General features: G+C 44.3%; 1 protein-coding gene across 27 annotated transcripts in view; it reads left to right on the top strand.

Annotated features, from left to right (window-relative positions):
* The window catches only part of ptprd (protein tyrosine phosphatase receptor type D), a 578,649-nt gene that overhangs the window by 541,127 nt on the left and 18,327 nt on the right, over window positions 1-19,195 (top strand). For all 27 annotated transcript variants that reach the window (XM_033017983.1, XM_033017971.1, XM_033017981.1 and 24 more), the window contains 4 exons: window positions 1,141-1,319; window positions 8,680-8,806; window positions 9,433-9,558; window positions 17,767-17,921. In XM_033017983.1, the coding sequence (XP_032873874.1) occupies window positions 1,141-1,319; window positions 8,680-8,806; window positions 9,433-9,558; window positions 17,767-17,921 (587 nt within the window). The remainder of the gene's footprint in view (window positions 1-1,140; window positions 1,320-8,679; window positions 8,807-9,432; window positions 9,559-17,766; window positions 17,922-19,195) is intronic.

Raw genomic sequence — 19,195 nt, 5'->3', positions numbered from 1 at the left:
GATCATTGGAGAGCGGGTTGGTTAGGCGAGGATTTTGAGCAGCCAAGGAGGGTGGTAATTACTAAGTGTCGGAGCACCAGAGATGAACTATTACAATGGTTGTGTTTATTATTGTAAGGGACCCACTTCAGGCAGGTTCATAGGGCAATAGTCTGGAACATTTTAGGCAAATGTTTTGTGAGTAGTGATGAAGCATGCCTTGTGAAGGGCTACTTGCGCATGAGTGGGCCACATATGTTCCAAACTTCTGCACATATCACACAGGCATTGCAGTATGCCATTTAATTTCAGAGTGTATGACATAGCTCCACACATTCACAAACAACCCGGAAACATGGAAAATGACAATTTCAGTCCATGATATCCTTTACAAGTAATTTTGTTTCAATTGAAATTGAGTTCTGTTTTCCACAGAAACCTGACACTGTGCAATCCAATTGTGAGGCAAAGATCTTTACATTAGTAAAAACTCAAGGAAAAATTATTATTACAGTATTGCTATTTTGCGCAATCATCATCACAAATCTATGTGAACACAATGAAGCCAATGATAATCCTCAGAGGGTTATACATCTTTTACTTAGCAACATAGAAAAATAGGTGCAGGAGAAGACCATTCGGCCCTTCGAACCAGCACCTCCATTCAATATGATCATGGCTAATCAACTGAATTCAGTACCCCATTCCTGCTTTTTGTTTATTGAACTGAAGATATGTTGGGAATGAGAACATAATATGCATGCAGTGTTGATGCTCACCAGTCAGATTAGTTGATGATCACTAATCAAATTAGATGCAAAGTAATTTTACTCCAATAATGTAAAATTCAACCTCTGAAGAACATTGACTGCTCAATCCATGGCTTTAATGGGTTACATTATCATCAGGACACTGTAAACTGTTGGTCAATTGGAAATGGGGTAAGATTTCCCACATTTCGATCAGAGAAAGTGAGGTCTCCTATCTGATCAGTGTGTCTGCTTTCTCCACATATTTCAAAGATGTTTTAACATCCCGTTAGCCTTGTCCCATCATTTTGCTTCCACAAATATGACATCTATTTTAACCTGATTGGAGCTACAAAGTGTACTCATTCTCTGAAATATCCCCCCCAAAAAAATGTACTTTGTTTTTCCACAGCGTCTAGCCAACACTAAAGCTCACACATCAAGATTCATTAGTGCCAATCTTCCATGTAACAAATTCAAGAATCGCCTTGTTAATATTATGCCATATGAATCCACAAGAGTATGTCTACAGCCAATAAGAGGAGTTGAGGGCTCGGACTATATCAATGCCAGTTTCATTGATGGGTACAGGTAAGCAAAAACAATAATATATCTGCATAAGACCATAATAAGGATTAGAAACCTTGCTGGACTATTTAATAAGATCATGGTTGATTTTGTATCCCAGTATTAAACCCATCTCCCTTGATTTTTCCTATATCCAATGTCTGACTTGAACATACTCTGCAATCTCTAAAGCCCTCCAGGTAGAGGAATTAGAAAATTCACCATTCGCTGAGTGAAGAAAGCCCTTCCCATCTCAGTCGTGATTGAACCGCTGAATATTTCTGATTCTAAACACGGCAGTCCGTTATTATTGCATCACCCACCCCTCCCCATCAACCCTCTTCAAAATGTAAACCAATGAGATTGTCTTACGTTCTTCTACATTTGAGAGCTTAGACCCAGTTTTTTTATTTTGTCCTCATCGAGCAAAGTTTCCCAGCTTAGAAATCGGTCTTGCATTCCCTCTGTCGCAAGTACCTTTCCTTAGGTAGGAAGTCTACACTTGTAGCCAAATTCCCATGCTCTTATCTCACTCATTGAGCACAGACCTCACCTCACAAAGTACCTGTACTCTAGTTAATGGCTGCTGCCAGACAACCTTCTTCCAACCCTGTGCCTCCAAAGACATAATCCCACCACCGTCACTTGAACGTTTCCCTATGCTCACTCTGCACTGGTACATAAGGAAATGCCTTGCCCTGATGTAAAACATAGCCTGAAGTAGCCAAAGCCCTTGCAAATGTTGCACAGTGATGGATTAACACACCTATACTGAAGATCTCCCAGGCCAGCACCTTGCTGGACCACTTTAGATGATATTAGGAGTCAACCACATTTTTGTCACTCTGGAATCATTTATGAACCAAATTGGTAAGGATTGCAAGTGGGTTTTGACAACCAAATTTCCTAAGAAGGGTCCCGACATGCAAAGTCATCATCTATCCATTCTTTCCACAAATGGTGCCTGATCCAGTGAGTTACCTCTGCACGTGTTTTGCTCCAGATTCCAGCATCTGCAGGTCCTTGTATCACCATGCTATTGTTTTTAATCCTGATTTATTTTGAGAATTGAATTTTAATTCCCTGGCTGCTATGCTGGTGGCTTCTAGTACAAGATAATTGGTCCCAACCTATGAATTACCGGGTCAGTAATATAGCCACAATGCTACTATACCACATCATATGGCCTCTTTCATAACGGGACCTACTGTACAGGTTCAACAAACAATTGAATTGGAATAAATCCAATTAAAATGTATTCTTGGTTACCATCCCTGATTATTAATAATTTGTAAACTTGGATTTTAAGCTGTATTTAGTAAAATATAAACATAAGATACCTTTTGCTTCTCTGTGTTAAACTGTTGTGGCACACACTGCAAGATCAAGAGCAGATTTGTAAAATAGTAGATTCCAAAGAAATACAAAAATAAAATATTTTAAAGGTCATGTTGCACTTGCATTTTAATATTCATACATAGATTATAAGGCTCATCAAATTGTACAGCTCTGGAGGATATTTGGCATACAAAGTCTATATTTCCCTTGCATTCTCTCTCTCTCTGCAATCTTTCCTCATGGCTGTTATTGAATCAACATTCTTCACTCTGCACTACATCCTCAAAACTAATTTCTCCTTGCATAACTCCATGGTGTAACTCTGGTGATTGATTCTTCAGCCATTGGAAACCATTTCCCATTTCTTGACCCAATGTCCACCTTTCATGATTGCAAAAACTTTGATCAAATCTTTATTTTAACCTCCCCTGCTCCCGGCATCTTCAGCCCATCCCTGCAGCTGTGTTCCTCTCATCCCCGAACTTCCCTTGTCAATCTTTCTCTGTACCCTCTCCAGTGCATTCACAGTCAGTGAAGCCTGAGATGAGATTATTCTTTGCAAATTATAAACCAGCCATAGAATTGACCAACAATGAACTGCAAATGATTTCTCAAATGCAGTAATGAGATTACTGTAATTATTTTCACACATCAGTGATTTGTCGTAGTTGGTGGCCAAATTGATAGTGGGAGCAGGTCCAAAATTAAATTAAAGTAAAATATTTTAAGAAGACACCATTATCTCTGGGTTAGTTCTTCACTCTCACATTTTATTGCTTAATTTGATATACTTATTGCCCTGTAATCATTCCGAGTTGGTCATTATTCAACACATCAACTCTGTCTCTCAGTAACGTAACTACTTTATAATGCAAATATTGTTCCTGTCCAAAAAATATTTTTTTTATTAATATAAATTAAAATAAATTAAATTAAAATCTGAAGAAGGGCCTCGACCTGAAACATCACCCATCCCTTTTCTCTCCAGAGATGCTGCCTGTCCTGTTGAGTTACTACAGCATTTTGTGTCTACCTTCAAAAATTAATTAACTTTGAAATGTTGCAAGTAACATTAAAAGGGCTAAATATTTTTTGTTTAAACCACTTCCGAGGATGGTAGATGGTAGAAACATAGAAATATAGAAAATAAGACATTCAGCCCTTCGAGCCAGCACTGCCATTCAATATGATCATGGCTGATCATCAGTACCCCCTTCCTGCTTTCTCCCCAAATCCCTTTATTCCTTTAGCTCGCAGAGCTGTATCTAACTCTCTCTTGAAAACATTCAGAGAATTGGCCTCCACTGTATTCGGTGGCAGAGAATTCCACAGATTCACAACTTTCTGCGTGAAAAAGTTTTTTCTCATCTCAGTCCTAAATGGTCTACCCTTTATTCTTAAACTGTGAACCCTGGTTCTGGACGACCACCCCCCCCCCCCCCCCAACATCAGGAACATTTTTCCTGCATCTAGCCTGTCCAATCCCTTAAGAATTTTATATGTTTCTATAAGATCCCCTCTCATTCTTCTAAATTCCAGTGAATATAAGCCCAGTTGATTATTTTTATCATATATCAGTCCCACCAATCTGGGAATTAACCTAGTGAACTAACGCTGCACTCAATAGCACAATGTCCTTCCTCAAATTAGGAGACCAAAACTGCACACAATACTACAGGTGTGGTCTCACCAGGGCCCTGTAAAACTACAGTAGGACTTCCTTGCTCCTATATTCAAATCCTCTCGTTATGAAGGCCAACATGCCATTTGCTTTCTTCACTGCCTGCTGTACCTGCATGCTTACTTTCAGTGACTGATGTACAAGGACACCCAGGTCTCGTTGATCCTCCCCTTTTCTTAATCTGACACCATTCAAATAATAATCTGCCTTCTTGTTCTTGCCACCAAAGTGGATAACCTCACATTTATCCACATTATACTGCATCTGCCATGCATCCGCCCACTCACCCAACCTATCCAAGTCACTCTGCAGCCTCATAGCATCCTCATCGCAGCTCACATTGCCACCCAGCTATGTGTCATCCGCAAACTTGGAGATGTTACATTTAATTCCCTCGTCCAAATCATCAATATATATTATAAATAACTGGGGTCCCAGCATTGACCCTGCGGCTTCCCACTAGTCACTGCTAGTACACCCACTAGTCACTGCCCCACTAATAGTGGACGCGGGTACTGTAGCAGCATTTAAATAGCACTTGGACAGATGCAAGGATAGGGAAGGTTTAGTGGGACGTGGGCCAAACAGGCAAATGACTAGCTTCAATGGGACATCATGGTCATCATTGATGAGTTGGCCTGAAGGGCCTGTTTCTGTGCTGCGTGACTATGACCAGGACTTCTAGAAACAGAGAAAACGTTGAAAATAGGTGCAGGAGTAGGCCGTTCGGCCCTTCGAGCCTGCACCACCATTCGATATGATCATGGGTGATCATCCAACTCAGTATCCCATCCCTTCCTTCTCTCCATAACCCCTGATCCCTTTAGCCACAAGGGCCACATCTAACTCCCTCTTAAATATAGCCAATTAACTGGCCTCAGCTACCTTTTGTGGCAGAGAATTCCACAGATTCACCACTCTCTGTGTAAAAAATGATTTTCTCATCTCGGTCCTAAAAGACTTCCCTCTTATCCTTAAACTGTGACCCCTAGTTCTGGACTTCCCCAACATCGGGAATAATCTTCCTGCATCTAGCCTGTCCAACCCCTTAAGAATTACCCCCTCAATCTTCTAAATTCTAGCGTGTACAAGCCGATTCTATCCAGTCTTTCTTCATATGAAAGTCCTGCCATCCCAGGAATCAGTCTGGTGAACCTTCTCTGTACTCCCTCTATGGCAAGAATGTATTACTTAGATTAGGAGACCAAAACTGTATGCAATACTCCAGGTGTGGTCTCACCAAGACCCTGTACAACTGCAGTAGAACCTCCCTGCGCTTATACTCAAATCCTTTTACTATGAATGCTAACATACCATTTGCTTTCTTCACTGCCTGCTGCACCTGCATTCCTACTTTCAATGACTGGTGTACCACGACACCCAGGTCTCGTTGCATCTCCCCTTTTCCTATTCGGCCACCATTCAGATAATAGTCTACTTTCCTGTTTTTGCCACCAAAGTGGATAACCTCACATTTATCCACATTATACTGCATCTGCCATGCATTTGCCCAATCACCCAACCTATCCAAGTCACCTTGCAGCCTCCTAGCATCCTCCTCTCAGGGAACACTGTCCCCCAGCTTCGTGTCATCTGCAAACTTGGAGATGTTGCATTCAATTCCCTCATCCAGATCATTAATATATATTGTGAATAGCTGGGGTCCCAGCATTGAGCCTTGCGGTACCCCACTAGTCACTGCCTGCCATTCTGAAAAGGACCCATTAACTCCTACTCTTTGCTTCCTGTCTGCCAGCCAGTTCTCTATCCACATCAATACTGAATCCCCAATACCGTGTGCTTTAAGTTTGCATAGTAATCTCTTATGTGGGACCTTGTCTAAAGCCTTCTGAAAGTCCAGATATAACACATCCACTGGTTCTCCCTTATCCACTCTACTAGTTACATCCTCGAAAAATTCTATGATTCGTCAGACATGATTTACCTTTCAAAAATCCATGCTGACTTTGTCCAATGAATTCACCACTTTCCAAATGTGCTGCTATCCCATCTTTAATAACTGACTCCAGAATTTTCCCCACCACCGATGTTAGACTCACTGGTCTGTAATTCCCCGTTTTCTCTCTCCCTCCCTTTTTAAAAAGTCGGGTTACATTAGCTACCCTCCAGTCCTCAGGAACTACTCCAGAATCTAAAGAGTTTTGAAAAATTATCACTAATGCATCCACTATTTCTGCGGCTACTTCCTTAAGTACTCTGGGATGCAACTTATCTGGCCCTGGGGATTTATCGGCCTTTAATCCATTCAATTTACCCAACACCACTTCCTGGCTAACCTGGATTTCACTCAGTTCCTCCATCTCATTTAGGCCCCGGTCCCTTGCTATTTCCGGCAGATTATTTATGTCTTCCTTAGTGAAGACAGAACCAAAGTAGTTATTCAATTAGTCTGCCATGTCCTTGTTCCCCATGATCAATTTGCCTGTTTCTGACTGCAAGGGACCTACATTTGTTTTAACTAATCGTTTCCTCTTCACATATCTATAAAATCTTTTGCAGTCAGTTTTTATGTTCCCTGCCAGTTTTCTTTCATAATCTATTTTCCCTTTCCTAATTAAGCCTTTTGTCCTCTGCTGGACTGAATTTCTCCCAGTCCTCTGGTAGGCTGCTTTTTCTGGCTAATTTGTACGCTTCATCTTTTGTTTTGATACTATCCCTGATTTCCCTTGTTATCCACGGATGCACTACCTTCCCTGATTTATTCTTTTGCCAAACTGGGATGAACAATTGTTGTAGTTCATCCATGCAGTTTTTAAATGCCTTCCATTGCATATTCACCGTCAACCCTTTAAGAATCATTTGCCAGTCTATCTTGGCCAATTCACGTCTCATACCCTCAAAGTCACCTTTCTTTAATTTAAGTTCAGGACCCTTGTTTCTGAATTAAAAATGTCACTCTCCATCCTAATGAAGAACTCAACCATATTATGGTCACTCTTGCCCAAGGGGCCACGCACAACAAGACTGCTAACTAACCCTTCCTCATTACTCAATACCCAGTCTAGAATAGCCTGCTCTCTCGTTGGTTCCTCTACATGTTGGTTTAGAAAACTATCCCGCATACATTCCAAGAAATCCTCTTCTTCAGCACCCCTGCCAATTTGATTCACCCAATCTATATGTAGATTGAAGTCACCCATTATAATTGTTTTACCTTTGTTGCATGCATTTCTAATTTCCTGTTTGATGCCATCCCCAACTCCACTACTACTGTTAGGTGGCCTGTACACAACACCCACCAGCGTTTTCTGCCCCTTAGTGTTTCGCAGCTCTACCCATATCGATTCCACATCCTCCAAGCTAATGTCCTTCCTTTCTATTGCGTTAATCTCCTCTCTAACCAGTAACGCTACCCTGCCTCCTTTTCCTTTCTGTCTATCCCTCCTAAATATTGAATATCCCTGGATGTTCAGCTCCCCGCCTTGGTCACCCTGGAGCCATGTCTCCGTGATCCCAACTATATCATATTCATTAATAACTATCTGCACATTCAACTCATCCAGCTTATTACGCATGCTCCTTGCATTAAGATACAAAGCCTTCAGGCTTGTTTTCACAACACTCTTACCCCTTATACAATGATGTTGAAAAGTGGCCCTTTTTGATTTTTTTCCCTGGATTTGTCTGCCTGCCACTTTTACTTTTTGTAAACTTTTACTAGATTGACATTATTCTGCATTTATATGAGTCTCTCCATCAGGTGTTTGGCTTGCAACCACCAAGTCATCCTCATATTCTGTTTCACGCAGAGGTAGCAATTTTATAATGATTCCCAGCTCTGAGTTGATCAGGACATAGTAACAACTAGAAGCCAGAGAACTTTGAACTCATCCTCATTATATGAACCATATGCCATCTTTTTCAACAATCCGATCAATGCTTGAATGTCATTCCTCCTGTGAGATAGATATTTCATGGAGTAATGGGCCTGTCCCACTTAGGCGATTTTTCAGGTGACTGCTGGCGACTGTCAAATTGCCAGCAGTCGCCTGAAAAACCGGCAACTGGAACTGTATTTACTTTTCTCCAAAGATGTTGCCTGACCCGCTGAGCATTTTGTGTTTGAAGTCGGGTTTGTGAGCCAACAGAGCTGTGATAAAATATAATTGTTGTCCCTGATTGCAAAAAATTGCAAAAACAAAAGTTTTAACTCGTGCTTTACCACACTTTCTATCCCATTGGATTCTCTATAGTACAAGTAAAAATTGTTGTTTTCTTAATCATAATTGTATTTGAATAATTAGAGTCAACGTGAGGAATGTTTGAGGTTGTTGACCTGTTGGACATGAATGTGGTTTAGTAACAGTGTGGCTGCATGTGAATGTTGGTTTGTTTTGTTTACAGACAGCAGAAAGCCTATATAGCCACGCAAGGGCCCCTAGCTGAGACAACAGAAGATTTCTGGAGAATGCTTTGGGAGCACAATTCAACCATCGTGGTTATGCTAACCAAGCTCAGAGAGATGGGCAGAGTAAGTGTGACACACACCGAGAACATGCCTTGGGGAAGCATCTACTGAATAGTATCTTACTACAGTCTCATTCTGACAAATCCATTACAAAGGAGATTAGTTAGCTTTTTCAATAGTGAGAAGGAAATCCCCAAACCCTGTAAGATATACGTAAAGAAGAATGTGTTGGCAATACATAGTAAATGAAAGCGTATCAGAAACCCAATGAGAAGTCATTCTGTAAATCTAATCTGTTTACCGTAGAAGTTGAGCACCACTTGCTGTAAGTTCAGTTCAGTTTAGTTTATGGTCGCGTGTACCGAGGTACAGCGAAAAGCTTTTGTTTGTTTTTGACATTTTCAGGCATTAGGCATTGGAAATTCATGTATTTCAGTTTTCACCAGACACACCCAAACATAAATTAAAGCCCTTAAGTGCCTAATTGAACAGTGTAACCCAATCTGTCTTTAAATCAGCCACACACCTGCGATTAACAAGACACCTCTTGAGAGTACGACTAAAAACTGCTACTAGAACAACTTCACAGAGTGTATCATCTCACATTAGAACACCAAGGAGGCCCCAATAAATGAACAGAACTGGTGAAGAACTGCAATGAAATTTACAATTGTCTTTGTATTTTACAGGAGAAATGTCACCAGTATTGGCCTGCAGAGCGATCAGCGAGGTATCAGTATTTTGTAGTTGATCCCATGGCAGAGTACAACATGCCTCAGTACATTCTCAGAGAGTTCAAGGTCACGGATGCAAGAGTGAGTCGACTGTTTTTCCTTTTTCATTTCTCAGTGAGCCTCATCTCTATGTTTATGCATGAAGCTAACAAATAGTATTTCTGCAGGATCCACAGATAAGTCTATATGTATGGGACCCACTTTTGCTCAACTGTATTACAGATTGTTGTGTCCTGTTGTCACTGCTATTTTTGCTTTAGCATTTTTACACACTTCATGGGCTGAGTTTTAAATTGGGAAGTAACAATCTGGCCATCCCAGAAATGTTGTCTGACTAGAATCTCAGCTGCAGTACAAATGCATTGAATTTGGATCATAGTGAGCTGACTCTCCAATATTCATGACAATCAAGCTTTACAAACACATAATTAAAATAAAAACAATTATATAGCTTTGAGTCAGAATCCAAGCATCGCTTATATTGCAAAGAAATGGTGGCTACAAGTTCATTGTTGTACTGCTTGATTTTAAGCTCTGTGAAATTTATTACTTGTTAATGAATTGCGATTGTGGTGTTGGTGCATCATATAAGCTTGGTCAATGGCTTCCATATGTATGATTATATATACGACAAACACAAAGCATGTTCAGGTGCTTTGCAATGATATTGCCCTTTTATCCTGAGAGATTAAATCACAGGCATGGGAATTGTACCCAGATTGGACCAAATGCAGGAAAGCAGGTCCTAAAATCTGTGCTGATTGAATGGGATGGCAAGCACCAGGTTTGTTGGGAAATTATTTCAAATTAAGCTCACAACAGAGAACCCATGACAGTGCAAACAGGTCAGGCAGTGTCTCTGGAGAAAAGGAATAGGTGACGTTTTATGTCAAGACTCTTACTCAGACTGTCTGAAGAAAGGTCTCATCACAAAACGTCACCTATTTTATCCAGAGATGCTTCCTGACCCGCTGAGTTACTCCAACATTTTATGTCTATCTTTGGTGTAAACCAGCATCTGCAGTTCCTCCCTACCCATTACAAGTACAACACAGGAGAGGCCCTTTGGCCCACTATGTCTGTGCAAACTATGATGCCAATCTAACTAATCCCTTCTGCCTGCATACGGTTTGTATCCCTCTATTCCCTGCCTGTTCATGTTCCTGTCTAATGACTCTTAAACATTGCTTTCCTACCTGTTTCCAGCTTCCCTGGTAGCACTTTCCTTTAAACCTCTCCCCTCTCATCTTGAAGATATGCTCTCCGTGTGTGGACATGGGGCCGACGGATGAGAGTCCGAAGCAAAGAAGTCGAAGCCAAAGAACCGAATGGAAATGAGGCAGAAACGGCAATAAACCAAAAGAGTCCGAAGACGAAAACGCCTACTAACTGAAAGGATGGGAAGCCTAAATGCAAACTAACCAAATGGGCCGGATGCCTAAATACCAAGGAACCGAAAAGCTGCGTCGCCTAAAAGCAAACTTACCGAATGGCCGCTCTGTCAAAACGCCACCTACCCAAAAGGCGGCGTCGCCTACAGGCCAAAGGACAGGCTGCCGCTCAACAGAAAAGTCCAATAACGGACTTAACTTTGCCGGGGGGCGGGACTTGTCAGCGATTGGTCCAGACCCCCGCGTCCATCACATCACTGTGAAGGCATGAACATTGTCCCAAACCTCCGCTCCACCCGACCCGCAGCCCGCGGAGAGTGGGGGCTGTCCATAGGGATGCGCACCTTCGGCCGCTTTCAACTTGGTGCTTGGGTTCAGATTGCCCAGTCACCTATGGCTTGTGTGGGAAAATGAACCACACGCTCCCGTCTCCCCCTTCTCTCTCCCCTCTTCTCTCTCTCTCCCTTCTCTCTCTCCCTTTTCTCTCTCCCTTCTCTCTCTCCCTTCTCTCTCTCCCCTTTTCTCTCTCCCCCTCTCTCCCTCCATTCTCTCTCCCTTATCTCTCCATTCTCTCTCTCCCTTATCTCTCTCCCCATTTTCTCTCTCTCCCCCTTCGCTCCCCCCCCCCCCCCGCCTCCATTCTCTCTCTCTCCCCTCCTCTCCCCCTTCTCTCTCTCCTCCGTCTCCACCTGCGGGAGCGTCCTACAGTCACTGACCGCAATGCACCGCCATCGGACCTCAACCCCCACACCAGGGTGATTTCTCCCCCAGCGCGGGGTCAGGCGGTTTATTTATTACTGTCTCGGTGCTTGCGGAACGCACCCAAGCTCCCACGCACAAAACAGGCAGCATCTCTGGAGAGAAGGAATGGGTGACGTTTCGTGCCGAGACCATTCTTCAGAGTGCGTCTGAAGGGTCTCGACCCGAAACGCCACCCATTCCTTCTCTCCAGAGATGCTGCCTGTTTTGTGCGTGGGAGCTTGGGTGCGTTCCGCAAGCACCGAGACGGTAATAAATAAAACGTCTGTCCCCGCGCTGGGGGGGAATCACCCTGGTGTGGGGGTTGTGGTCCGATGGAGGTGCATCGCAGTCAGTGACTGTTGGACACTCCCGCGGGTGGAGACGGGGGAGATAGAGAAGAGGGGAGAGAGAGAGAGGGGGGAGAGAGAAGGGGGAGAGAGAGAGAGTGAAGGGAGGGAGGGAGAGAGGGGGGGGTGAGAGAGGTGGAGAGAGAGAAGGAGAGAGAGGAGGGGAGAGAGAGGAGGAGAGAGAAGGGAGGGAGAGGGGGAAAGAGAGAAGAGGGGAGAGAGATGGGGAGACGGGAGCGTGGGGTTCATTTTCCCACACAAGCCATAGGTGACTGGGCAATCTGAACCCAAGCACCAAGTTGAAAGCGGCCGAAGGTGCGCATCCCTCGGGACAGCCCCCACTCTCCCACGGCCACCCTCCACGGGCTGCAGGTCGGGTGGAGCGGAGGTTTGGGACAATGTTCATGCCTTCACAGTGATGTGATGGACGCGGGGGGTCTGGACCAATCGCTGACAAGTCCCGCCCAGCGGCAACGTCAAGTCCGTTATTGGACTTTACTGTTGAGCGGCTGTCGGTCCTTCGCCTTGTAGGCGACGCCGCCTTTCGGGTAGGTGGCGTTTCGACAGAGCGGCCATTCAGTAAGTTTACTTTTAGGCGTCGCAGCTTTTCGGTTCGTTGGCTTTTAGGCGTCCCGCCCTTTCAGTTAGTTTGCATTTAGGCGTCCCATCCTTTCGGTTAGTAGGCGTTACGTCTTTGGACTCTTTCGGTTTATTGTAGTTTCGGCCTCGTTTCCATTCGGTTCTTTGGCTTCGACTTCTTTGCTTCGGCTTCTTGTCTGTCGGCACCACGTCCGGGTACCGTGCCCCCAAGTATTTGACATTTCCACACACGGATAAACCCAATGTCTCTCTAAATTTTCACCAATTTTATTGCCTCTTAGCCTCCGATGTTACAGAAAAAACAACCCAAGTTTATCCAACCTCAAAACTACTGCTCTCCAATCCAAGGCTGATTTTCGACTGTAGAATTGACAAGCGTGAAGGCAAACTCAAGCAATGGTTCTTCTGTGCCTCCTACACAATGAAAGGATATAGACCAAAGATGAGGGTGACTTTACAGAAGAAAGAGGCATTAGGACTTTGTCTGGAAAAGCCTATCTTCAAATACTTTCATAAATCATAGGGGCAGAATGAGGCCATTCAGCCCATTGTCTATTCTGCAATTCAATCATGACTGATCTGTCTTTCCCTCTCAACCACATTCTCCTGCATTCTTCCCTGAAATAATCCTGCAGGTCCCACACTCCTAACACCAGCTCTTCAAAGGGCTATGCAAATGGAGGTTAAGGTGCTCTAAGTCATTAGCTATGGAAATCTGTCTCCCCCTGCTGTCAAAGCTGAAGCCATAAAAAAGTTTAAAGGGTTGTGAAATACTGTGCCTCAGAAAACCATTCATGGTATTGAAGTAGTTAAATAAAGCACAGAAATATGTTGTGAATAACTTTTTATAGTTACTCAGCTCAGTTGGCATGACAGAATGCACAGTCTGCATTATCAAACAAATTTCAACCATGCCAATGAAGAAAATTGTACAACGGGGATAAGTTTGTGATGACCTCAAGCTTGAGGAGTAGGCAGGCCAGAAATGTACAGCTGTACTCCAACTTAAGGATTAATACAGATGAGAGCAAAGGTTTCAGCAGGAGATGAATGGAGACAGGAATGGAGCTGGGTCACATGACAGAATTGGAGATGAGTATCCAAAGGGGAAGCCAAGATCTGCATTGCAAAGGTCTCGGCTTTGCCAACAAGGCAACAAAGAGTTGGGTTCAGTTTGTCTCGATGGTGTCCATGGCCAGGGAAATTAGTTTGTGGCAGGGATCACATTGGACACAATACTGCGGGAACAGAAAGAGCATTGGAGGTTATATATCTCTGGATATAATTTGGTAAATACAAGCAAAATCTCTACCTCAGCATCTCAACCACCAAGCTGCTGAATGGAGGCTTTGGAAATATGTGATGTGGTACACTGTGCCAAGTATTACAGCCAGGTCCCATAGTGCAGGGAGGGATAAATTATCTCTAAGTCAGTACATGGGTTAACATTTGTGAGCTGTAATGCCACTGTGGCGGCAATTGAAATCTGACTGGAGGCTTTTACGAAGAGAGTTCTGGGAAAGGTGCAACTTCATCAAGGCGTTTGAACTGGCAAAGGATTTGGAACGGGCAAGCATTTGGAACTGGGGCACTAGTTTGCAAGGGCAGATACAATACAATACAATACAATACAATTTATTGTCATTTGAGCCTCAGTAATAAAAATACAACATAGATTCAAAAAGAAGTTCAACACAAAAACATCCCCCCACAGTGATTCCCACTGTGGGGGAAGGCACAAAGTCCAGTCCCCATCCTCTTGTCCACCCAAAGTCGGGCCTATTGAGGCCTCCACAGTCGCCGCCATGGCGCCCGATGTTCTCGCCGGGTGATGGTGCTTCGGCGTCGGGAGAACCCCCAGCGGCTTGGGGTGCCAGGAACGGCCGCCTTCCCACCGGAGACCGCGGCTTCGAAGCCAACAGACCGCGCCGGACGGAGCTCCACACACTGGCGATCTCAGCAAGAGATCCCAGGCTCCGGGATGTAACGTTCAGCATCGCAGCTGGCCGCTCCACAGAACCGCGGCTCCACAATGTTCTTATCGGCGGTCCCAGCATCCTGGAGTTCCAGCGCGGCGACCCAGGAAAGGCATCGCCCGCTCCGCAATAGCGCTCCAGCGCTGCGCCGCCGCCAAAGCCGATGTTCTGTGCCGCCGCCAAAGCCGATGTTCTGGCCAGGTCCCCTCAGGGAAACGTCGCTCCAGGACCCGCTGGTAGGCCGCAAGGACAGGTCGAAGTCGCTGCTCGGAGGAAAGCAACCCCTCCGACCAGGACAGGCAGCCGTTCAGGACAGCGCCTCCTCCGGAGACGGAGGAATTGGGAGTAGGGGATGGAGTCCTTACAGGAAGCGGGATGGGAAGAAGTGTAGTCCAGATAGCCATGGGAGTCAGTGGGTTTATAGTGGATGTCGGTCAGAAGTCTATCACCTGCGATGGAGATAGTGAGGTCAAGGAATGGTTGGGAAGTGTCGGAAATAGTCCAGGTGTATTTGAGTGCCGGATGGAAGTTGGTGGTGAAGTGGATGAAGTCAGTCAGTTGTGTGTGGGTGCAGGAGGTGGCACCAAAGCAGTCGTCGATGTAACGGAGGTAGAGGTCGGCGATGGGGCCCTAGTACGTATTGAACAAGGATTGTTCGACGTACCCGACAAAGAGGTAGGCGTAGCTGGGGCCCATGCGTGTGCCCATAGCTACGCCTTGTATTTGGTACCCCCAACGTGACCCCACCACTCGCCACATCTTCCCATCTCCCCCCATGTCTGCCTTCCGCAAAGACCGCTCCCTCCGCAACTCCCGTGTCAATTCTTCCCTTCCCTCCCGTACCACCCCCTCCCCGGGTACTTTCCGTTGCAACCGCAAGAAATGCAACACCTGTCCCTTTACCTCCCCCCTCGACTCCATTCAAGGACCCAAGCAGTCGTTCCAGGTGCGACAGAGGTTCACCTGTATCTCCTCCAACCTCATCGACTGCATCCGCTGCTCTAGATGTCAGCTGATCTACATCGGTGAGACTATGCGGAGGTTGGGCGATCGTTTCGCCGAAGACCTCCGCTCGGTCCGCAAGAACCTACCTGACCTCCCGGTGGCTCAGCACTTCAACTCCCCCTCCCATTCCCCGTCCGACCTCTCTGTCCTGGGTCTCCTCCATGGCCAGAGTGAGCAACACCGGAAATTGGAGGAACAGCACCTCATATTCCGCTTGAGGAGTCTGCATCCTGCGGGCATGAACATTGAATTCTCCCAATTTTGTTAGCCCTTGCTGTCTCCTCCCCTTCCTCAGCCATCGGGCTGTCTCCTCCCATCCTTCAGCCCTCGGGCTCCTCCTCCTCCTTTGTCCTTCCTTCTCCCCGCCACCCCCTATCAGTCTGAAGAAAGGTTTCGGCCCGAAACTTTGCCTATTTCCTTCACTCCATAGATGCTGCTGCACCCGCTGAGTTTCTCCAGCATTTTTGTGTACCTTCGATTTTCGAGCATCTGCAGTTCCTTCTTGAACAGATCTATTTCAGTGCTGGTGCAATACTACTCAGCTGGATCTGAATACAAGAACAGGGATGGGACAGAGGAGAATGGAGTAACAATAGCAATACTAACGATTATAAAACTCACCATGGCTTCTTCTATACCCCGTGAATCTGCTCTCACTCCCCATCCCCCCCACTCGTAACAAGGGCAGAGTCCACCTTGTCCTCACCTTCCACCCTACCGGCCGTCACATACAACAAATAAGCCTCCAACATTTTCGCCACCTCCAACATGATCCCACCACTTGCCACATCTTCCCATCTCCTCCCCTGTCTGCTTTCCTGAGAGACCGCTCCCTCCATAACTCCCTGGTCAATACGTCCCTTCCCACCCGAACCACCCCCTCCCCGGGCACTTTCTCTTGCATCCGCAAGAAATGCTACGCTTGTCGCTTTACCTCCCCCCTTGACTCCACTCAAGGACCCAAGCAGTCTTTCCAGGTGTGGCAGAGGTTCACCTGGACCTCCTCCAACCTCATCTATTGCATCCGCTGCTCTGGATGTCAGTTGATCTACATCGGTGAGACCAAGCGTAGGCTTGGCGATCGCTTAGCCGAACACCTCCGCTCGGTTGGCAATAACCAACTTGATCTCCCGGTGGCTCAGCACTTCTACTCCCCCTCGAAATTCCGAATCCAACCTTTCTGTCCTGGGCCTCCTCCATGGCCAGAGTGAGGACCACCGTAAATTGGAGGAGCAGCACCTCATATTTCGCTTGGGCAGTTTGCACCACAGCGGTATGAACATTGACTTCTCTAATTTCAGGTAGTCCTTACTTTCTCCTCCCCTTCTCAGCTCTGCCTCAGCCCTCTGGCTCCTCCTCTTCCTTTCTTCCTCCCCACCCTCACATCAGTCTGAAGAAGGGCTTCGACCAGAAACCTTTCCTGTTTCCTTCGCTCCATAGATGCTGCCTCACCCGCTAAATGTCGCCAACATTTTTGTATACCTTCGATTTTCCAGCATCTGCAGTTCCTTCTTAAAGATAAAACATAATATTTTAAAGGGCATAAAGTAATTTTGTTCCTGTTTCCTGGCTGGTATTCAGATTTAACGCTCAGCATCAGACCTGATAATGAAAAATATAAACCAGCTCTATTGATGTACAATCTATTCTTCTTCATTCCAAGAAGATTGGTTTAGAAGTGATTTAACTAATTTTCTGTTATCAATACCAGTTTAAGATATGTAAACCTGGAGTTTTAGTATCTGTAATTTAATTTCTCTCCAGCTATACCTAATAAGATAATATTCATACGAATAGCATTTAATTTAAGCATTTGCCTTGCTGTGTATCAAGACTGCAAAGTTATCAACCTTTCTCATTCTAAAATCCCAAGCAATTTTTAAACAAGAACAACACCGAGCCAAAAGTTTAATGTTAAAATAAAGAGATACTGCATTAATTTAAAAGTACATGGGTTCAAAGACGGCAGTGCAATATTTTAAACTGTTACATCAAATTAATTGGCTATCCAGTTAATTGGTCTTCCAAAAAAAAGAAGTTATGTGAGTGGCTCTGAAAAGCTTATATTTCTTCTGGAAATAAAAATGCTGGAGATACTGAGCAGGCCTAGCAGTGTCTGGTGGAAAGAGAAACAGTTTTAACAAAGGCCCTTCAGCTGAACTGTTTTTTTTGTGTCTATCTTGATTTGTATCCAACCATATTGTGTTCCTTTTCTATCGGGTGAAACAGGATGGTCAGTCACGCACGGTGAGGCAATTCCAATTTACTGACTGGCCAGAGCAAGGAGTGCCAAAGTCTGGAGAAGGGTTTATTGATTTCATTGGCCAAGTACACAAGACAAAAGAGCAATTTGGCCAGGATGGACCCATCAGTGTTCATTGTAGGTGAGTAATCTTTTTAATGTTCCTTGTCTTGATCGGTTGTACTGGGGAAGCAGTTAAAGCAAAAAAGGTAACTACATTTCCAGCCAGTAATAAAATACGTGTTCGTGCAGTGTAATGATAGTTTGGAGTGTTGCAAAGCAATGAATAAAATGGCACACAAGCTGCCACAATATGCCTTTTGAATATAACTATTGAGAAATCTTTAATGACCATGGGGTGCCGCATGTGTAAACATTCAGGTTAATAATAACTTCACGTGAAGGATGAGATCTGAGAAACGCTGTGGAACTCTGATGTACTTGGCAAACCCAGGATGGGTGGTTTGAAATTCCTAACTAGTACTATTTCATATTCTGTTCTGAAAGAAATCTGATATCATCAACTTGGAATAAAGATGTCAGATTCTAGTTTATAGAGACAGGAATTTGATGCAGAATGTTTCAATCATTTGGACACAATAAAACATGAGTAGGTGTGGTCCACCAGGTCCTTTGCTATGATCATGGGTTGGTGCTGCATGGTGCCATCGTTTTTTGTCTGATTACTTTGTGCTCCACTAAATATTGCTCTCTCGTTCTTTTCCCATCAAAGTTACTTTCTCCTCAGACCCCCTTTCTGCAAAAATATAAAACGTAACACAACATTCTGCCAATTTACTCATCTTTATCTTAGTAGGTTGGAGTTTTTACTGCACATTAATTGAAATGGGCATTAAAATGTAAAAAATAGTTCTGCAAACTTAAATATTTTTTATTTAATGCACATAGAAACATAGAAAATTGGTTCAGGAGTAGGCCATTCGGCCCTTCGAGCCTGCACCACCATTCAATATGATCATGGCTGATCATCCAACTCAGTATCCTGTACCTGCCTTCTCTCCATTAAATAAAACATATATTTTAATGTGCATTAAGTAAAGAAATATTTAAGTTCGCAGAAACTAATTCTTTTTAATTATGTGCATTGAATAAAAAAAACTCTAAGTGTGTTTTGCACCATTCAGAACCATTTGCACAGCACATCACTTGGGGTGAAATTTGAGCAAAAACCTAAAACCTGAGATGGCCCTTTCGAATTTATGCATAGATTCTCAAACAGAATTATTTTGGGTCCAATTCCAGGTTAGGAACACTATTGCTTTTCTCCATTTCTTTTGTCTTATCTCAATGATGTCTTGCCCTGCGAGTTTTGGCTGTGCAACTTCACCTCAATGGAAATAATTGGTAAATTCGGCCGCTTAATAGCTAAAACCTCGGGCAATTTTTTTAAGATCA

This window comes from Amblyraja radiata, chromosome 3, assembly GCF_010909765.2.
Source record: "Amblyraja radiata isolate CabotCenter1 chromosome 3, sAmbRad1.1.pri, whole genome shotgun sequence".
Lineage (NCBI taxonomy): Eukaryota > Metazoa > Chordata > Chondrichthyes > Rajiformes > Rajidae > Amblyraja > Amblyraja radiata.
This window is presented reverse-complemented; position numbering and strand designations above follow the sequence as displayed.